This window comes from Doryrhamphus excisus, unplaced genomic scaffold (genome assembly GCF_037039965.1).
Source record: "Doryrhamphus excisus strain RoL-2023G ecotype Guam unplaced genomic scaffold, RoL_Dexc_Guam_v1.1 HiC_scaffold_24, whole genome shotgun sequence".
Taxonomy (NCBI): Eukaryota; Metazoa; Chordata; class Actinopteri; order Syngnathiformes; family Syngnathidae; genus Doryrhamphus; species Doryrhamphus excisus.
Genome location: NW_027621862.1, coordinates 3,151,170 through 3,172,699, shown reverse-complemented (window position 1 = coordinate 3,172,699; position 21,530 = coordinate 3,151,170). Strand labels below are relative to the sequence as shown.

The 21,530-nt window shown below is 37.2% G+C and overlaps 1 protein-coding gene across 1 annotated transcript; it reads left to right on the top strand.

The window, feature by feature from the left end:
• The first annotated feature begins 724 nt into the window (after positions 1–724).
• Positions 725–20,326, top strand: fra10ac1 (FRA10A associated CGG repeat 1). Its single transcript, XM_058061806.2, has 14 exons — positions 725–805; positions 1,035–1,114; positions 1,290–1,382; positions 1,451–1,496; positions 1,575–1,651; positions 1,728–1,811; positions 1,872–1,956; positions 3,878–3,923; positions 16,055–16,168; positions 17,829–17,871; positions 17,954–18,090; positions 18,189–18,233; positions 19,614–19,701; positions 20,169–20,326. Exons 1-14 carry the CDS (start codon positions 788–790, stop codon positions 20,209–20,211), a joined length of 999 nt encoding a protein of 332 aa, XP_057917789.2. The 5' UTR covers positions 725–787; the 3' UTR covers positions 20,212–20,326.
• The last annotated feature ends 1,204 nt before the right edge of the window (positions 20,327–21,530 follow it).

Below are 21,530 nucleotides of genomic sequence, written 5' to 3'. Positions count from 1 at the left end.
AAAAATATTGTTTATTGTTAATATTATTTAAAAAAAATTAAAATAATAATAAAAATAGAAAATTCTTACGTTAACGCTTATTAGACCAACAAAGTGGCTATTAAAAAATCTGTTAAATTTGATGTTATTCAATTTAAATTTGTTTTATTTAATTATATAATTTTTTATATTATATATCAAACAAAAAACATAATGTCAACACCTTACAGTGTCTTTTCATGCTTGAAATATAGCTTATAAAACAGCAATATTGCTTTAAAAATGTTTTAAATAATTATACAGTATGATAAATAATGGCAGATTTTTTGTTTTTTAAAAATATTGTTTATTGTTAATATAATTTTAAATTGTAATTCTAAATTGTCCATAGGTGTGAATGTGATTGTGAATGATTGTCTATATGTGCCCTGCGACTGGCTGGCGACCTGTCCGAGGTGAACCCCGCCTGTCGCCGGAAGTCAGCTTCGACCCTAATGAGGGTGAGCAGTATAGAAAATGGACGAATGTTTCTGGATCCTGCTCACCAACATGGCGGCCACACCCGTACAGGGCAAAATACAAAAATGTTTTTTTTTCTTACTTTACTAACAACCAGATATACAACAAACGTAAACAAAAAACAAATAACATCACCAAGTGTTAAATAAAGTAAAACATTTAAATAAAAAAAAAAAAACTGGAACGTGGTTGTCCCGTGAGGTCATCAATACGCGCTCTAGTGACGTCACAACCAAGCGACGCTTATTTTGTAAATATTCGTTCGCTGCATCTTGAATGCAAAAAAAACATGGATGATCTCGTCAAGGTTTGGACTTATTTTATGCAATAATCGTATAATTAGTTTAAGTAGTTATATACTTAACGTAAAATGATAATCGCCCGGTTGCTTACAACGTAATTACCGAACATAGCCTAGTTTTCTTACAATAATTACTGAATTAATGATGTATAACGCAGGTATTATAACCTCGTTTGTCTGCTTTATATTTACCTGTTTCCAATATATTGCGATTGTGTTCTTTTGCTTTGAAAAGGTACATGCCGGTGGTGAGGACTACAATTCAGATTTCAGTGATGAAGAACAAGGAGAGTCTTCAGAGAGCAGACTTAAACGGTAATGAATCAGAATCAGAATGCCCTTTATTGTTATTTTACATATACTAGAATTAAATTGCAGCAGCTCCATTTTTTAGTGCAAAACGACTGAATGTGACTATGTAATTGTTTTTTTTTTAATCCTCACATTAATGTAGCAGAAAAAACTAAATGTATAGTCCTTTTAATGGCAGGAAACATGAAGAGGAAATCTTACAGAAGCCTTTTCAGAAAGGTCGACACTCTCAGGTGGCTCATCGTAGTTTTCACGCCGGTGAACTGGACAGGTACCCCGAAATCTATTTACAATATAATTTTCGACAATATTTTGAATGTGCTTAATAATATTTTGCAGAGAGGAAGCCAGGAATAGAAGAGCCCACCTTATATCACTGAATGCTGTATCCTTAAATAAATTATATACTGTAAGTAAAATAACAAAATCAAAGTTATAAATGACTTTAAGCAACTTTATCCAGTTTGAACGACATAAGAAGTTTGTCGGCGACTACATACTTTATTATGGAGGACACATGGCCGACTTTAATCGTTCTGTGTAAGTATTTTATCGGATTAAACAAGTTATTTAACAAGTTATCCGCTGTTAACACTTTCTTTAATTTTATTTTCAGGGCAAAAGACAAAACAGACTCGGATGTCTTGAGGGAGAATCATCGCTTTCTCTGGAGAGACGAGGATGAGGAGGACATGACATGGTAACTGAATTCTAAAATGTATAAAAAAGTTCCAAGTTCACGGTGAAATTTGTGTTCCAGGGAGAAAGAATTGGCGAAAAAGTATTACGACAAGCTTTTTAAAGAGTACTGCATAGCTGATCTCAGTCGATACAAAGAAAACAAGGTAGGATCAATGTATATAACAATAAAACCATACAACTACCGATTCAATTTTTTACATATAATTGCCATTTGGTCTAGCATAGTATTTTTATTTACTTCTTATTTTGTTTGTTAAAAAAGTAATATTGTCAGTGACAGCACAAGTAAACACAACATGCAGTTTTCAAACCTACATGGCCCTGTGTGGACCCCCCCCCCAAAAAAAACCAAAGATTAATTGAGATCCATCAGTCTGAAAAGGGTTCTCAAGCCATTTCTAAAGTTTTGGGACTCCAGCAAACCACAGTGAGAGCTATTATCCACAAATGGTGAAAACATGGAACCAAACCAAACTCACCCAATTGTGAAAGAGGTCACAAAAGACCCTGCAACAACATCCAATGAACTGCAGCGGTTTGCACGCATGCCTCACAGCTAGGAGAACGGAGTTCGATTCCACCCTCGACCATCTCTGTGTGGAGTTTGCATGTTCTCCCCGTGCATGCGTGGGTTTTCTCTGGGTACTCCTGTTTCCTCATTCCACATTCCAAAAACATGCTAGGTTAATTAGCGACTCCAAATTATCTATCGGTATGAATGTGAGTGTGAATGGTTGTTTGACTATATGTGCCCTGTGATTGGCTGGCCACCAGTCCAGGGTGTACCCCGCCTCTCGCCTGAAGACAGCTGGGATAGGCTCCAGCACCCCTGCAACCCTCGTGAGGATAAGTAGTAGAAAATGAATGAATGAATGAATTTCTGGGCTGCACGGCGGATGAGTGGTTTGCGCGCATGCCTGACAGCTAGGGGACCGGAGTTCAATTCCACCCTCGGCCATCTCTGTGTGGAGTTTGCATGTTCTCCTATCCCAACTGTCTTCGGGCGAGAGGTGGGGTACACCCTAGACTGGTGGCCAGCCAGCCAATCACAGGGCACATATAGACAAACAACCATTCACACTCACATTCATACCTATGGACAATTTGGAGTCGCTAATTAACCTAGCATGTTTTTGGAATGTGGGAGGAAACCGGAGTACCCGGAGAAAACCCACGCATGCACGGGGAGAACATGCAAACTCCACACAGAGATGGCCGAGGGTGGAATCAAACTCCGGTCCCCTAGCTGAGAGGCATGCGCGCAAACCGCTGCAGTTCATTTAATGTTATTGCAGGGTCTTTTGTGACCTCTTTCACAGTTGGGTGAGTTTGTTTCCATGTTTTCACCATTTGTGGATAATAGCTCTCACTGTGGTTTGCTGGAGTCCCAAAGCTTTGATTTGATGTAATGATTTGAGTAAATGAAAAAAAAAAAGTTAGAGCCACTGAAAAAAAAAATCCAAAAATCAATCAGGGTCAGAAGATTCAGTTGTCATGGTTACGGGACCTGCTAGAGAACAGATAAAGCATGTGACTCCATCCAAGGCTAACCAAATAATGGTCTCTACTGCGTCTAATGTAGTTAAGATAACTTGCTATATATCGAAATCTCACATTACACAAGCCCGGATAAGTGTCCTTTATAGTGAATAACGGGAATGGGAATTTGATTTATGACGTCCTCATCCCTTTTTTATTCACACCGTGGCAACTTTTTCCCGGCATGTATTGTCATCATCTGATTATTAAATGTGGTATTTTGCCTACTCGGTGCCGTGTGACATGACTCATACTTGAGCATTAATACTTTATGTAATGTTCCGGGTGCCTGAATCCTATTCAGATATCAGGTTGTTTCCTTGGTGAAGCACAAGGCGAGGAAAGAACCCTATTACATTTTTTGGGTATGATCCATTTAACATGACACATTTTATTTTCACAGTAGCCTCGGACTCGACGGAGCAACCCTTGGAGTTATCTGGCTTTTTATAATATACGTTAATGCAATGCTCTGCGATGCATGAATTGACACGTGGAATTTTTTTTTTTTTTCCTTTTCAACAGTTTGGATTTCGTTGGCGGACGGAGAGTGAAGTTGTGTCGGGAAAAGGTACGATAAACTGCTTCTTCATTTTGAAAGTCGAAAAACTTTAATGCACAAGATTAGACACATTTAGAGTGGTCCTTATTTTTCAACTTTTGAAATTTCATGCTCTCACTCCATCAATATTTTAAAAAAATTAAAAAAAATTTGCTTTGGTTCCAATTTTCCAATTTTTTTTAGCTCTAATAAAACATTCCACTGTTCTCAAATATCTTATTTTTTATTTTTCTACACAAAATAAGATGAAAAATAAATAAACAAATCAAGACTAAAAAAATCAATCAGTAATAAATAAATATAATAATAATAATAAAACAGCAAATAATAAAAACTTAAGAAACCACATATAGTTGGTGGGTAGACAAATGATTTTTTTCAGATTAAAATGAACAAAGCATTATTAGAGCCCTGTAGACATGACAAAACACGACTATAGTCACATTTATACTCTTTTTATTTACAACATATTGCGCAACTGCAGGGTCTTGAGACACATGCTAACTCGCAAACTAGAGAGCTAGCGACCTAAACGGTAGCCTTCAAGTTATTTCCTTTCAACAAAAATAGCCAAAAACTTACCACTTCCACACGGATCGGGAGGATAACTATTAACAGTTATTTAACCTTTAACATGAACATTAATCAAACGTAATAATTTTTTCTGGGTACATGATACCATACAGCATCCATATCAAACTCAATTTACCTGGGGGCCACTGGAGCTATGGTCTGGGCAAGGTTGGGCCGCATCAGCCCCCCCCCCCCACCCGCATTTATTAAAAACAGAAAAATATACAAACTTTTTCAGTGCTTTGGTTCTGATTTTCTACAATAAAAGCTCTGATAAAACATTCCACTGTTCTCAAATATCTTACTTTTTATTTTTCTGCACAAAATAAAAATTATTTACAACATATTGCGCAACTGCAGGGTCTTGAGACACATGCTAACTCGCAAACTAGAACGGTAGCCTTCAAGTTATTTCCTTTCAACTTAAATAGCCAAAAAATTTACCACTTCCACACGGATAGGGAGGATAACTATTAACAGTTATTTAACCTTTAACATGAACATGAATCAAACGTAATAATTTTTTCTGGGTACATGATACCATACAGCATCCATATCAAACTTGCGTGGGCCGCGCTAACATTAAACTTTCATATCAAGGCGGGGGGCCTCAAACTAGTGTCCTGCGGGCCACATTTGGCCTGTGTGCCGCATGTTTGAGACCCCAGTCCTAACACATTTACAGTGTGAGAGTTGAACATTTCCAAAAGACTCAGTAAGTGTGAATGGTTGTTTGTCTATATGTGCCCTGTGATTGGTTCTGTCGCTTCTGTTGTTGGATCACAGCACTTTGTTGTAAAGGTTGAAGTAACAGAACAAGCCACTAGATGGCGACAGAGACATGCAAATACATACACAATGCATGCAAAGCGCTCCTCTCAGACAATTCCCACAGAGCTTGTAATGCTTTGTTTCCAACACCCTCCCAACCCCCACACTGTACTTTGACCTCCATCCTGACAGTACAGCATTGCTTAGCTTTTGAAATATGAGACATTTTTTTCAAAAATGTGACCTTTTGCCGCTTCCACCCTTTAACCTTTTTAACACAAACCTCAAGAGTCAGGACTTGGCTCTGTTCTGCTTTCTTTTCTCCTCGCAACTCACACGTTCCCCCTTTTTGCATCATTTGCATAACGTTTACAGCCAAACAGACACAAACACGGCGTGTCTGAGATAGCTGACTAAGCCAATATATTGTTCCAGATTAAGACGCCGTAATCCCGGTCGGTGACATTTCAGCCCTAGTGGCACAAACTCGACAGGAAGTGGGATTAGACCGACTCGATCGTTGTGGTCTTGTCATCCTTGTAAGGGAATCCACCAGGAGCGTTTTTCCACCAACTGAATCAATAGGAATCAAATGACGTGGGGCGCATCTTCACAAGGTAGAAAATGTGCAGGTTTGCAAAATAAAAGAGGACATGATCTCGATTGGCTGCGGCGATTTAGAGAAACTTTTTACTTTTACTTTCACTATTAGGGTTCTCAGAGATCTCAGCACTGAGGACGATTCGATACACATCTCGATGCAATGCCAGCTATACGATATTTTAACGATACATGGATTTTCCTGGCGATACGATACAATAATCATTTCATTCAAATCAATGCAATCTGATAAGATATGGTGCAATTCCACATTATGCAGATAAGCAAAGGAAAAAAATTCAATATGGTCCTACAAAAAGGATTTGGCTTTATTCCTTATAGGCACTTTGCAGTACATTTATTTAAAGTGCTGTTTGTCTTTTTTTAATTTTTATTATTATTACTTTTTAATATTTTAAAAAATTGTTTTTTTTTTACAAATTTTTTAATATAATTTTTTTAATTTTTTTCTTTTTTTTTGCTGTTAGTCTTTTTTTTTTTTACTATGCACCACTTCTTGATAATTCATTGGTGGAGTAAAACAATTAAACAATTACTGCTATAAAAAAAATACAGTACAGCAACAACAAAGTTAAAAGTGACACTTTCAACAGTGCAAATCAATGTTTATATTCTTATATTATTATAATATTATTTATTTGCTTCCTAACGCGGCATTCTTTGCAAATGACGGACGTTTTGTCGAGCTTTCCGCCATTCTGTAGTGTTTCCAAACATACCATTTAAACGTTAAACGTGAATGAAAATTCACCTCCCAAAAAATGTTTGTTGACTATTTCCATTTTTTTTGCATATATATTTTTAACAATCATTCTAATAAATGTATAAATATTATATGTATTAATATATTTAGAATCACATAATCATACTAATGATAGAGAATTATTTATTACCATAGCCATTAGAATTTATGAAGCAAAATGTAATTGTTAATAATTTTATTGTTTTTTTTCTGGATTTGTTTATTTTTGGCTACAATGTTTTTTTTCAGGGGTCATTTAGGGAAAAAAAAAGATTAGAATTTTTTTTTAAATCATTGTAAATATATTCATAATAATACAATAATCCCAAAATATAAATAAAATATAATAAAAAAATACAATAGAATTATAAAATTAAAATAAAATATAAAACTGTTTTTAACTTAATTGTATAAAATTATTAATATTAAAGTTTTTTTTTTAAATAATTTTTTCATATTATTTTGATATATTTTGGCTTGCAGCATAAAATACATCACATGATTCTACTGCAGGGGATTTTTTTCATAACCTCCTGTATTTATTATGATAAACAATGAGCATTTTGGGGCATTTTAGAAGATTTCCTGCGAGGTTAGAAATCTGTGACGGGCTGCTTTAAAGACTCCTGCAACTCTATCTTACAGCAAGGCTTGTCAATTCCATTTCTACCAAACTTTGAGTTCCCCAAATATGGTTCCTCGGCGATAAAGAGTCAATATGATTTCTGACATGAAAAAAAAAAACATGTTCTGTGTGTTTTTCCTTCACTCCCAGTTTACTAAGTCTGCAGATAAGCTTCAAGCCTTGTCTGCCCTCCAAGGCAAATGGAACGAATTGGTGTGCCAGGCATTCGACTTGAATAATTTAAATGAAAACACGCTACGGCATGTGGCACAAAAAAAGAAAAAAAAAAGACAACACCAAGTCAAGAGAGTTGGAAGACGAGGTGATTACACTTGGACGTGTTTTGACAGAAGCATGCTCCTCAGGTTTGTTGTTGGTGAGGAACAGCTGGAAGTGCTAGTTGTTGTTGCAGTTGCCGTCCGACAATATCAGTAAACAGCAGCTTGATGTCCGCACGTTTCCAGCGCTACTACTTTCTCCCGGAAGGGGAGGTTGGGGGAAAGCGCTGCAGATGGTGGACAATATAGCAAAGCATAATAAATACAGTGATTTTTTTTTCTCCCATTGGAAATAATGTTCGCGAAATGTACTGCAAAAAAGGCCAGTAAGGATAATTCATAATGCCGCCTACAGAGAACATACTAACTCCTTATTTCTAAAATCACAAATACTTCAACTTGCTGATATAGTTCATCTTCAAACATCTAAAATAATGCATGAGGCTAAAAATAATAAATAATAATAATAAAAAATATAAAAAATATAAAAATAAAAACGCCAACTGATGTGTGGAAATATGGGCTAATAACTATAAAAGCAATCTTCACTCGCTAAATGTACTGCAAAAAAAGGCCAGTAAGGATAATTCATAATGCCGCCTACAGAGAACATACTAACTCCTTATTTCTAAAATGACAAATACTTCAACTTGCTGATATAGTTCATCTTCAAACAGCTAAAATAATGCATAAGGCTAAAAATAACCAATTAGCTAAAAATGTCATCTAATACTTCTCTACAAGAGAGGAGAAATATGATCTCAGGGAAGAAGTACATTTGAAACACTTCTATGCTAGGACTACGTTAAAAAGCCATAGCATTTCAGTATGTGGAATCAAACTATGGAACGGATTGAGTAAGACCCTCAAACAATGCACAACAATGAGCTAAATCACCTCGTACTTCGGTACGTGACAAAAAATTAAATTTAATTTATTTGTTCACTTCCTGCTTTCCTAATATAATTTAATTTAAAAAATTATTTAATTATTTTTTTAAATTTTTAATTTAATTTAATTAAAAAAATAAATTAATTTAAAATTAAAAAATAGTGAATTAAAATAAAAAAAATTAAATAATTTTTTTTAATTAAATTATATTAGGAAAGCAGGAAGTGAACAAATGTAACAGTGACTAATTGTAAAAGTACCAGATGGAGGGGGTAGGATTTAATAAGCTTTGCTTCATATACAGGCAAAGACCCAGGTCTTCCAGATCTCCAGACTGTGTGGCCAACATGCTAACCGCTTTACCATTGTGCGGAAAAACTGAATTCAATTGACTAATTAACTATTTATTAGAAAAAAAAAATTTACACTGCAAAAAAGTTGTAATTAAAAAATAAAAGTATGCAATTATTATGCAAAGAATTCTAACAACTCTAACATTAGGAGAAAAAATTGTCTAATTTGACGTGACAATTACACAATTTTACAATAATTTTTTAATTCTAACGAAAAAATGTTAATGCTATTCAAATAGTTTTCCTATTATTCTCATTTTTCTGAACAATTTAAAAAGTATTCCAATTGAAAATTTCAACATCCCCTAAATGGGTCTGTTGCCACCGAAAGACCAAATAGCCGCAGCAAATAGAAATGTATTTTCACAGACAAGCATAATATATCCAAGAATCATCACCCACTTCCCATTAACGTGTTAATTTTAACACGTTAACATGTTAATAAAGTCTTTATGCGAGTACTAATATAGTCCTACAAAACTGATGCGGACATCAAAGCTAAATTCATCATTTAATGGCTCATTTTTCCACCTGATTTCGGCTTTTATTGTCAATGATTAGCATCACACTCTACCTCCATTATGCAACGTGGTCTGCAACTACAATGGGAGAACAATTAGCTTTTTTTTTGTTGGAAGTTGTAACCCGTTTCTCTGACGACTATGACTTCGATAAAACACGCCCGCCAGAAGCGTTCACACTTGCTAATAAGCGTTTTACATATCTGCCTTTTCTATTTCCACGGGTCTTCGTGTCAGGTTGCTTAGCAACCCCGGGGGGCTGACAATTCAACGCAAATATAAAAGTCAAATAAAAAAAAAATAAAAAAATCCCTCTAGCTATTCGTTACAGGTCAACTCATTACCAGCCCGGTCACGTTTGTCTTATATTGGAGGTCAAGCACCTCCTATGTCATCTTCAACGCCGACTCACACAACTAACTGACGAAGAAGAGGTTAATCCTCTGCAGAATTTGCTTTTTTTTTTTTTTTTTTAATGTTTGTTTTGCTTTTGACAAGCAACCCGGGCAGGCTGCTGAGCAGAAGTGCAACACTTGGGTTGTGTGTTGAAACATTTATTTACTCCGCTGAGAGCTGCTGACCGAGTGGACCAAAGGGCATTCGATGCAACTGCAACTGATGCTGTTTGCTCTGTGTGTGTTGTGTGTGTGTGTGTGTGTGTGTGTAATGTCTGCCGGAGGACAGATCTCCAAGTTACTGTCAATGTGGAGGAATCTTGCCATCGTTATTGAAAGGTGGTATCCAACCAAAGACTATATTATATGACTACAAATAGAACCTCCATAGTCAAAAACAAATAGTTTGTGATGCTGGTTCCCTGACATAAAACCACAAACAACCAGACCAAAGGACCTACTGCTGAAAAACTAGTCAAAGATCCTTAAATGACAAGAGGATGCAGCTGTTATTAAGAAACTACTGCTAAAAAAAAAAAAAAAAAAGCTATATGAGGTTCATATAGCGCAGAGTATCCTGCAAAAATTCTAGTCCAAGAACCTCTATATGACAGAACACACTGTTTTTAGGAATGTTCTGAAAAAAAAATGACAGGAGCGCTCTGCTGCAAAAACACAACAAAAATATCCTCTATATATTTCTGTATATGACAGAAATATCCAGCTGTTTTTAGGAATATACTGCAAAAATGCTAGTCAAAGATCCTCCATGTGAAAGGACCACCCTACTCAAATATTCTTTATATGACAGGAGAGCTGTGCTGTTCTGTGCTGTGCTTAGGGATCTTCTACAAAACATCAACAAGTCAAAGATCCTCTCTTTAAGACAGCGGTGCTTTGCTGTTTTTTTTACGAATACACTCCAAAATTTTAGCTAGTAGGAATCTTGCCATGATTATTGAAAAGGTGGTGTCCAACCAAAGACTATATTATATGACTACAAATAGAACCTCCATAGTCAAAAACAAATAGTTTGTGATGCTTGTTCCCTGGCATAAAACCACAAACAACAAGACCAAAGGACCTACTGCTGAAAAACTAGTCAAAGATCCTTTAAATGACAAGAGCATGCAGCTGTTATCAAGGAACTACTGCCAAAAAAAAATACATACGAAGTGCTCTGCAGTTCATATAGCGCAGAGTGATCTGCAAAAATTCTAGTCAAAGAACCTCTCTATGACAGAACACACTGTTTTTAGGAATGTTCTGCAAAAAAAAAATGACAGGAGCGCTTTGCTGCAAAAACACAAAAGAAATATCCTCAAAAAACATATGACAGAAATATCCAGCTGTTTTTTAGGAATATACTGCAAAAATGCTAGTCAAAGATCCTCCATGTGAAAGGACCACCCTACTCAAGACAAGGACATGGAGCTGTTATCAAGGAACTACTGCTAAAAAACAAAACAAAACAGTGCTATATGAAGTGCTCTGCAGTTCACTGGATTCACTGAGGAAAAAACAGGAAGCAGAACTGGAGATAGCAGAGTTGAGGATGCTGAGGTTCTCATTGGGAGTGACCAGGATGGATAGGATCAGGAACGAGTACACCAAAGGGACATTACATGCTAGAGGCCTTGGAGATAAAGTCAGAGAGGCCAGACTGAGATGTCCAGAGGTGAGATATTTGGGAGTGACCAGGATGGATAGGATCAGGAACGAGTACACCAAAGGGACATTACATGCTAGAGGCCTTGGAGATAAAGTCAGAGAGGCCAGACTGAGATGTCCAAAGGCGAGATATTTGGGAGTGACCATGATGGATAGGATCAGGAACGAGTACACCAAAGGGACATTACATGCTAGAGGCCTTGGAGATAAAGTCAGAGACGCCAGACTGAGATGTCCAGAGGCGAGATATTTGGGAGTGACCATGATGGATAGGATCAGGAACGAGTACACCAAAGGGACATTACATGTTAGAGGCCTTGGAGATAAAGTCAGAGACGCCAGACTGAGATGTCCAGAGGCGAGATATTGGGAGTGACCAGGATGGATAGGATCAGGAACGAGTACATCAGAAGCACATTACATGTTAGAGGCCTTGGAGATAAAGTCAGAGAGATATTTGGGACATGTCCAGAGGAGAGCTAGTGAATATATTGGTAGAAGGATGCTGAAATAAGTGAGAATGCTTGGAGAGCAGTTCTAACCAACTAAAAATACACGCTGGTTCCTCTCCAAAGCTGATTTATTCTGCCACAACAGAACCCAGCAGGACCCCCCTCATAAAATATAGATCCGGTTTTCAGTTAGATTAAAGGCCACTCTCTTTTTTCCAACTTAGCCTCAACGCTCTTTAAGACTTATCGTCTCATTTTAAGCTGAGCATACAGTCCTGTCTTTGCACACTTTTTTTTGGCCCGTAATGGCGCTCCTTCGGATTAGAAGAAGTCAAGGTCAAGCATTGCGCTGCGATCAAACGCAGATAATGTGGTGATTTTATGCGAGCCGAGAGAGGGAGGATTTAGGAGTTGGGTGCTCACACCAGGTGCTAAAACCACCGTGCCAGCGCTAATATTCATCTTGCTTTTATTCTTCATTCATTCATTCATTTTTCTACCTGGAGCCTATCCCAGCTGTCTTTGGGTGAGAGACCGGGTACTGTTAGAATAAAATGTAGATGGAATGAATATAATGTTAGTTATCACCCGTATATCCATTTGCTTAGACCAGGGGTCTCAAACTCAATTTTATTTGAGGGCCACTGGAGCTCGGGTCTGGGTGAGACTGGGCCGCATCAGGTTCCCCCCGCCCCCCCAAAAAAACAAAAAATGCATTTATTAAAAACAAAAACATTTTCTACAAGAAAAGCTCTGATAAAACATTCCACTGTTCTCAAATATCTTACTTTTTATTTTTCTACACAAAATAAGATGAAAAATAAACAAATCAAGAATAAAGAAAATCAATCAATCAGTAATAAATAAATATAATAATTATAATAAAACGGCAAAGAATAAAAACTTAAGAAACCACATATAGTTGGTGGGTAGACAAATTATTTTTTTCACATTAAAATGAACAAAGCATTATTAGAGCCCTGTAGACATGACAAAACACGACTATAGTCACATTTATACTTTTTATTTACAACATATTGCGCAACTGCAGGGTCTTGAGACACATGCTAACTCGCAAACTAGAGAGCTAGCGACCTAAACGGTAGCCTCCAAGTTATTTCCTTTCAACTTAAATAGCCAAAAACTTACCACTTCCACACGGATAGGGAGGATAACTATTAACAGTTATTTAACCTTTAACATGAACATTAATCAAACTTAATAATTTTTTCTGGGTACATGATACCATACAGCATCCATATCAAACTTGCGCGGGGGCCTCAAACTAGTGTACTGCGGGCCACATTTGGCCCGCGGGCCGCGTGTTTGAATGTGCTGAAGAGGGAATGTTCCCATGACCCTGATCAGAGACCCCCAGCGACCCCCAGGTCCTGGAGGTGCCTGGATGCGCCAACAGCATCATGTTATCCTGCAAGAATGTGTCAAGATAAGAACTCATAAAACAATAAAAGTAATTACTCTCACATATACACACACATAGACAAACAAATACAGCTTGTACAACTGCCCCCCCCCCCCCCTTGGAGTTGCACGTCCATGTAGTAGGGACCCCCGAAAGAGAATATTCAGAGTGGGGCGGCATGTCACTGAGTATGTGGTTTCACTCTCCTTGCTGCGAGTAACTTTGAATATTGTTTGTCTCTTCGGTATTTCTGCATTTCAGTGTTTTTAAAAGTGTCACAGGAGTTTGAACCTACAGTACAGTACAGTATTTGCGGCCATGCCAGGTCACCGCAGCGGTTTGTGACACCTCGACACCGCCGTGCCCTGATATTTGTCTTGTGCTGACATCACCGACCCCCGCGGGTGGATCTTACTGGAAAAGTTCAGTTGAATGACACCGGTATTATCATTTCGAGCGCACGTGATCGAGTGTTCCTAGGCAGCCTGTTAGCTCCACAATCAACTTGTTGACAAATCTCCTCACAGTGCAAGTGACCCTCACGTGCTCCGGGGGGGGGGGGAGTGTGGGCACCGACACGGCTCAGTAAACCCATTAAGTGAGGAAACTCCGGTCCCTCCTACGTCAATGCCTCTTAATTCCGCAGATCAGGAGGGACACCACTGCGAGGCAGATGGCCGCACGATTAACAATCACTGAATGACGTAGCGAGTGCATGCTCGATGCCCGTTCACGTTTTCGCTTTGTGTGCTCGATTGACAGTCTAGTCCTGTGTACTAATTAGCGGGATAAACGACAATTATTAACAAAAAAACAAATAAACAGAACTGGAGATAGCAGAGTTGAGGATGCTAAGGTTGTCATTGGGAGTGACCAGGATGGATAGGATCAGGAACGAGTACAAAAGCAGATTTTTACCCACTTAAATGTTTATTTCAAGGAGTGTACTATAGCAGAGTTGAGGATGCTGAGGTTGTCATTGGGAGTGACCGGGATGGATAGGATCGGGAACGAGTACAAAAGCAGATTTTTACCCACTTAAACATTTATTTCAAGGAGTGTACTATAGCAGAGTTGAGGATGCTGAGGTTGTCATTGGGAGTGACCAGGATGGACAGGATCAGGAATGAGTACAAAAGCAGATTTTTACCCACTTAAACGTTTTTTTCAAGGAGTGTACTATAGCAGAGTTGAGGATGCTGAGGTTGTCATTGGGAGTGACCAGGATGGATAGGATCAGGAACGAGTACAAAAGCAGATTTTTACCCACTTAAAGGTTTATTTCAAGGAGTGTACTATAGCAGAGTTGAGGATGCTGAGGTTGTCATTGGGAGTGACCAGGATGGATAGGATCAGGAACGAGTACAAAAGCAGATTTTTACCCACTTAAATGTTTATTTCAAGGAGTGTACTATAGCAGAGTTGAGGATGCTGAGGTTGTCATTGGGAGTGACCAGGATGGATAGGATCGGGAACGAGTACAAAAGCAGATTTTTACCCACTTAAAACGTTTATTTCAAGGAGTGTACTACTACCAGTACTGTGAGAGTACGCAGTCAAAATATTTTCAGTCACAAAATATAGTAATTTTACCTTTTACTGATAAATACAAAATAAATTCATGATACAAATTGTTGTATAACACTTTGAGGTGTCTTCACTGTAACTCTCAGTTAAATTTAGTCAGCGCGTGGCTTTAAGCCATCACCGCCATCACCTTCCTCCGTCGTAGTCAGGGGTCAGGAGAATCTGCGGCGCTCGTGCCAAGTCGGAACCTGTGTGACGCACTTGCACCCTCTGTTGCAATCTGGAGGAACCCCGAGCTAATCAGTGTCGCCTTAAGCTCGTCTAAAGATAACAGACCGGGCCGTGCAGAGGGCTCTAGGGAAACCTGAGGGTGATGGGGGGGGGTTCTGTTTTGGCTTCATTTCTCAGATGACGTTTACAAATTAATTGGATACATACATAGTACATAAATGTATATTTTGTAGTACACTTTAAGGAGCAGTTACATCCTGATGTACATACTGGCTTTGTACAAAAATATGCATGAATTACGAGGAAAATCGAGATGCAAATTATTTTCTTAATATATTATTATTATTATTATTATTATATTTCTTATTTTCTTAACTTGCACAGGCAAGGCAGGGGGACGAGTGCATGTGTTGCAAGCAATTGACGAGCAATTTTCGAGCTTCTGATCACACTTATGAAGCCACAGAGGGACATACCATGTAGTATTACAATGGTTTTTAAATGGTATTCGTACTACTACTCATCATTATGAATTTCCCCAAAGTAGAATTTAATATTTTTTTATATGTTTTACCATGATTACAGCCCTCTTATAGTTACTTTTACACACATTGTGCAGGCCGCAGGATTACTGCATGCTAGTGCTAGCATAGCAAGCATGTCTATCTCTTTGTCTAGTAACGATGCCTCGTGACCAGAATACTACATAATACTACAGGGCTCAATCTTTACATCTCTTCCCAGTGTTATTTTTGTCTTCCAAAATTTTTTTTTAAAAAAGGAGTTCCTCAGGGTTCAATCCTTTGCCCCCTTTTCTTTCTATTGTGTGTGATTTTGTCTTCCAGGACTTTGCCCCGAGTGTTTAAAAGTTTAAAAGTATGTTGTGTACATTGGCAGTGGAAGCATAGCAGCGTAGCATATATGACATTAACCTTGCCAATACGGCCCGCTGTACACTCTGGTTCTATTTGTATTGAACGGTTCGATACAAATACACGTGTTGTTATATGCACGTATGCACAATATAGGCAACGAATATTAAGACTAATGTGTTTTCATCTCGCAGGTCAGTTCCAGTGTGGACACAAACGCTGCGAGAAGCAGGAAGGCCTCAAAAGCTGGGAGGTGAACTTTGCCTACGTAGAACAAGGCGACAAGAGGAACGCTTTGGTCAAACTCAGTACGTAAAATTGTGTTATTTGGGAGCACAGTCGCCAAAAAAGGCTTTATAGTAAGTCACTTTCCTGTAATGGATTGAGATCCAGAAGTTCCTATAAGGTCCCTCCGCTCAAAGAGACACATGTACAGACCCGTCTGAAGACCCCCCCCACCCAAAAAAAAAAACGGCTGAATGACTCCGGAGAATGCGATGTGGTCACTTGAGACCAAACTTGAGCTCTTTGGCATCAATTGGACTCAACGTGTTTGGAGGGGGAGAGAAATGCTGAGCCCAAGAAAATAAGAAAAACATCCCTCCTGTCAAACACGGAGGTGGAAACATTTTTGCTTTGGGGGTAGTTTCTCTGCTAAGGGTCCCTCCTGAGATGTGTGCAACCCTGGTGACCCCAAGCAGGAAAAAAACATGTCAACTCTTTGTTGGTTTCTCCAACAAAAACAAACCCACATTTTTTTTTTTGGTGTCTTGGTTTGTAAGACTGTCAACGTACAAAATCAGCATCGATCAATTTGACGAAATACTTATTTTTCACTGTATACATCCATGTTAGTGTGTGTGTGTGTGTGTGTGTGTGGGAGCATGGTCGGTCTCACGGGGTTTCCAGTCCAAGAGCCCGCTCATAATAATAATAATCCTCCTACAGGTATCATACTGTAGAAAATCCTGTTAGAATAATTATGCTAATTGGAGGACCCACCAGTCCCAGTCAACACAGTCAGGCGTGAAATGACAAGCTTTTCATCACAAGCCGTTAACAAGATCATTTGTCAACCAAAACCACAAATATATATATATATGTATATGTATATGTATATGTATATGCATGCATATATATAAAAACAGTACATTGTTGTCAATAATGAACAAATAACACTAGAGAAAAATATCTAAAAAATTAATCCCCTAGTAGAATTTTGTAATTTTTATTACTTTAAAATAATAAAATAATAATAATAATAAATAATAATAATAATGAAAAATTTCCTTATAACATTACCACATTAAAAATTTACAAATTTACTGGCATAAAATTATAAAAATCCTCCTAATATTGCAATGTTTTTCATCAAAATGTATGACTCATAATTATATTGCTTTACTGTAGTAGTAGTAGTAGTAGTAGTAGTAGTAGTAGTAGTAGTAGTAGTGTACATAATGAGTGAATGGGAAACATAAAAAATATTGTATGAAATTGACGAGTTTCTGATCACAGTTATGAAGCTACAGATGGACATAAGTAGTATTGTAACGGTATTATCATTTCGTAGTATTACCATGGTTTTTAAATGGTATTCATACTGAATGTCTCCTACTCATCATGCGGAAATGATTTTCCCCAAAGTAGAATAAAATATTTTGTATATGTTTTACCATGATTACAGCCCTCTTATAGTTACTTTTACACTCCCATTATTTTTTGTTTACACTACATTGTACAGGCCGCAGGATTACTGCATGCTAGTGCTAGCATAGCAAGCATGTCTATATCTTTGTCTTGTGACCAGAATACTACATAATACTACAGGGCTCAATTTTTACATCTCTTCCCAGTGTTATTTTTGTCTTCCAGGTTATTGCCGTAAAATTTTTTTTGAAAAGGAGTTCCTCAGGGATCAATCCTTTGCCCACTTTTCTTTCTATTGTGTTTGATTTTGTCTTCCAGGACTTTGCCCCGAGTGTTCTTTCAAACTCAACTACCACCACAAGTAAGAAACACAACTAATAATAATACTAACACAACTCCGAAATTATAATCACAATTGCGTTAAATGCGTCCATATTTTGTAGGCGTAAAGAAGTGAAAGCCAAGAAGGGTGTCGGAAAGCTCTCACAGGAGAACCAGGAGCCATTACAGAAGAAGAGGAAGAAGATGAAGAAGAGATCATCGTCACGCTCCAAGAAGAAGAAACACAAGAGAAGCAGGGGTGACAACTCATCACCTTTTCCAATAAAATTTTTTTTTAGTAAAATAATTTAGTTTCCTATTTCATAACAACTCACTGTTTATTACTTCTCATCGTAGATTCATCCACCTCCTCCAGCAGCTCGGAGGAATTGCAGGACAAAGGTATACACACACACACACTGTACATCCATCATTTCAATAGACAGCCTATGATCCAGTCCACTCCCAAGCCTCCAGGCTGTGACACTCCTCCAAAATGTTTGGAGTGGAAAACCTTTCTGGAAAACATCATCCATTCACCCTCTGGCTCGCATCTGCTAGCAGTCCTGCTTTTTCTCAAGCTGTCTTGCTCTACCAATACAGTTTTTTTTTCCAGTCGTATGTATGGCCTTCGCTGTACTAGACGCCACAGATTCCACATACTGAAATACTGTGATTTTTTTATAATGTTGTTGGTAATGGTAATGGTTTTATTTCATTTGAACATGCATCAGATTACAATTGAATGCATCCCGTAATCAGTTCACAGTTCCACATGTCCAAAAAGGAGTAGGAAGAAGCAAAGTTTATTAAATCCTACCCCTCCATCTGGTACTTTTACAATCAGTAACTGTTACATTTGTTCACTTCCTGCTTTCCGAATATAATTTAAGTTGTTTTTTTGTTTTTAATTTAATGAAACATTTTTTGTAATTTAAAAAAATATATTTTTTTAATGGTTTTATTTCACTTGAACATGCATCAGATTACAATTGAATGCATCACATAATCAGTTCACAGTTCCACATGTCCAAAAGGACATGTCTCAAGACCCTGCAGTTCCTAATATAATATATTATATAATATAATATTATATAATATAATATATAATATAATGTAATAATATATTTCCTAATATAATTTAAGTTTTTTAAGTTTTTTTTATTTAATTAAAAAATGTTTTTCTTTTTTTTTTTTAATGGTTTTTTTTTTTGAACATGCATCAGATTACAATTGAATGCATCACATAATCAGTTCACAGTTCCACATGTCCAAAAGGAGTAGGAAGAAGCAAATCTTATTAAATCCTACCCCTCCATCTGGTACTTTTACAATCAGTAACGGTTACATTTGTTCACTTCCTGCTTTCCATAATACAGTTTACTTTTACAATCAGTAACGGTTACATTTGTTCACTTCCTGCTTTCCATAATACAGTTTGCTTTTACAATCAGTAACTGTTTCATTTGTTCACTTCCTGCTTTCCATAATACAGTTTTTTTACAATCGGTAACTGTTACATTTGTTCACTTCCTGCTTTCCATAATACAGTTTACTTTTACAATCAGTATCTTTAGCGCAGAATCTAACAAATGTACAACTTTTATTGTAGTATTACAACTTTATCTCAAAATTATTTTTTAATCAAAATTATTTTAAATGTGACTCATAATTCTCCAATGACTAATCAGCAGACAAGAGGGTGTCTGATTCCACCCATGCACTAAACATGCCTCATCTGAAATTGACACCTTACTTCCAATAACAATTTTGTCTCTGCAGAGCCTGATTCTGAGGACAAGGCATTGGAGGGTCAGTCCGAGTCGGACCACTGGCGAGGGCCGGCCCCTGCAGTGGAGGAAAAGTCAAGGTGAGGCATTAAAGCAGGTGTAATGTACTTATGTAGCATAGCGTGTATTGGTCTCTTTAGCTATTAATACCTCTAAACCTTCTCTTGACATTTACATTGCTCTTCTCTGTCTGTGGTCATTAGAGTCCAATATCCTGTTACATTGACCTTTGACATTATGACTGTATATACTATGTAGACCAGGGGTCTCAAACTCAATTTACTTGGGGGGCCACTGGAGCTCGGGCCCTGTAGACATGACAAAACACGACTATAGTCACATTTATACTCTTTTTATTTACAACATATTGCGCAACTGCAGGGTCTTGAGACACATGCTAACTCGCAAACTAGAGAGCTAGCGACCTAAACGGTAGACTTCAAGTTATTTCCTTTAAACTTAAATAGCCAAAAACTTACCACTTCCACACGGATAGGGAGGATAACTATTAACAGTTATTTGTTTTTGATTTGTCGTGTCTTCTCAGGGAGGAAGAGTTCGACGAGTACTTTGAAGACTTGTTCCTCTAGACTCTCCGCTGTGATCACGATTCTCCGACAAAATTCAAGCACGTTTTTTTTTTTTTTTTCCACCGCTGAAATAAACACACTTCATTCACATCATCATTCTGTTTGAAAGCAGTCGTGTCATTTTTTTGTTTTTTTATGAATTAAGCCATAAAATACACGACGACTAATGATTGGTCAAATCGTTATGCATATTGAACGAGCCTTTATTCTTGTTATTTATGCAGAATTACAAGCAAAATTTTGCAATCATTCTCCATACAACATACCTTGCAGTGATACAAGGGGTGACAGGACATGGTGAATTAGGGGAAAAATAATAAAAATGTCAAACTAACCTCCAAATAAGGAGCACAGTGTGGGACTGTTAAAAAAAAAACACGTTCCTGCAGCCAAAGTTGATTTTCTTGACAAAATGACAACTTTGTCTTGTGTTATTATAACCTAAATGAAAAAAATTTTTTGGTAAAATTACATGCTGGTTTTATTGTTGTTATTAACATTACAATCTTAGTTTTGAAAGACGTTCTTCCTTCTTTTTATTGAGCAGAAAAGGCTTCTGAACGAGCCTTTATTCTTGTCACTTATACAGAAGTACAAGCGAAATTGTGTAATCATCCGTACAGGACAGGATGAATAAGAGGAAAAACAGTAGGACAGGGCAGGGGAAAAATAATAAAAATTTCAAGCTAACCTCCAAATAAGGAGGGTTAAAAAAACACACGTTCCTGCAGCCAATGTTGATTTTTTTCTTGAAAAATGACAACTTTGTCTTGTGTTATTATAACCTAAATGAAAAAAATGTTTTGGTAAAATTACATGCTGGTTTTATTGTTGTTATTAACATTATAATCTTAGTTTCGAAAGACGTTCTTCCTTCTTTTTTTTGAGCAGAAAATGCTTCTGAACGAGCCTTTATTCTTGTCACTTATACAGAAGTACAAGCGAAATTGTGTAATCATCAGGATAAATAAGGGGAAAAATAACTAGGACAGGGCAGGGGAAAAATAATGAAAATTTCAAGCTAACCTCCAAAAAAAAAAATTGATTTTTTTTCTTGAAAAATGACAACTTTGTCTTGTGTTATTACAACCTAAATGAAAAAATTGTTTTGGTAAAATTACATGCTGGTTTTATTGTTGTTATTAACATTATAATCTTAGTTTCGAAAGACGTTCTTCCTTCTTTTTTTGAGCAGAAAATGCTTCTGAACGAGCCTTTATTCGTGTCATTTCGTGTCAAGTGAAATTGTGTAATCATCAGGATAAATAAGGGGAAAAATAACTAGGACAGGGCAGGGGAAAAATAATAAAAATTTCAAG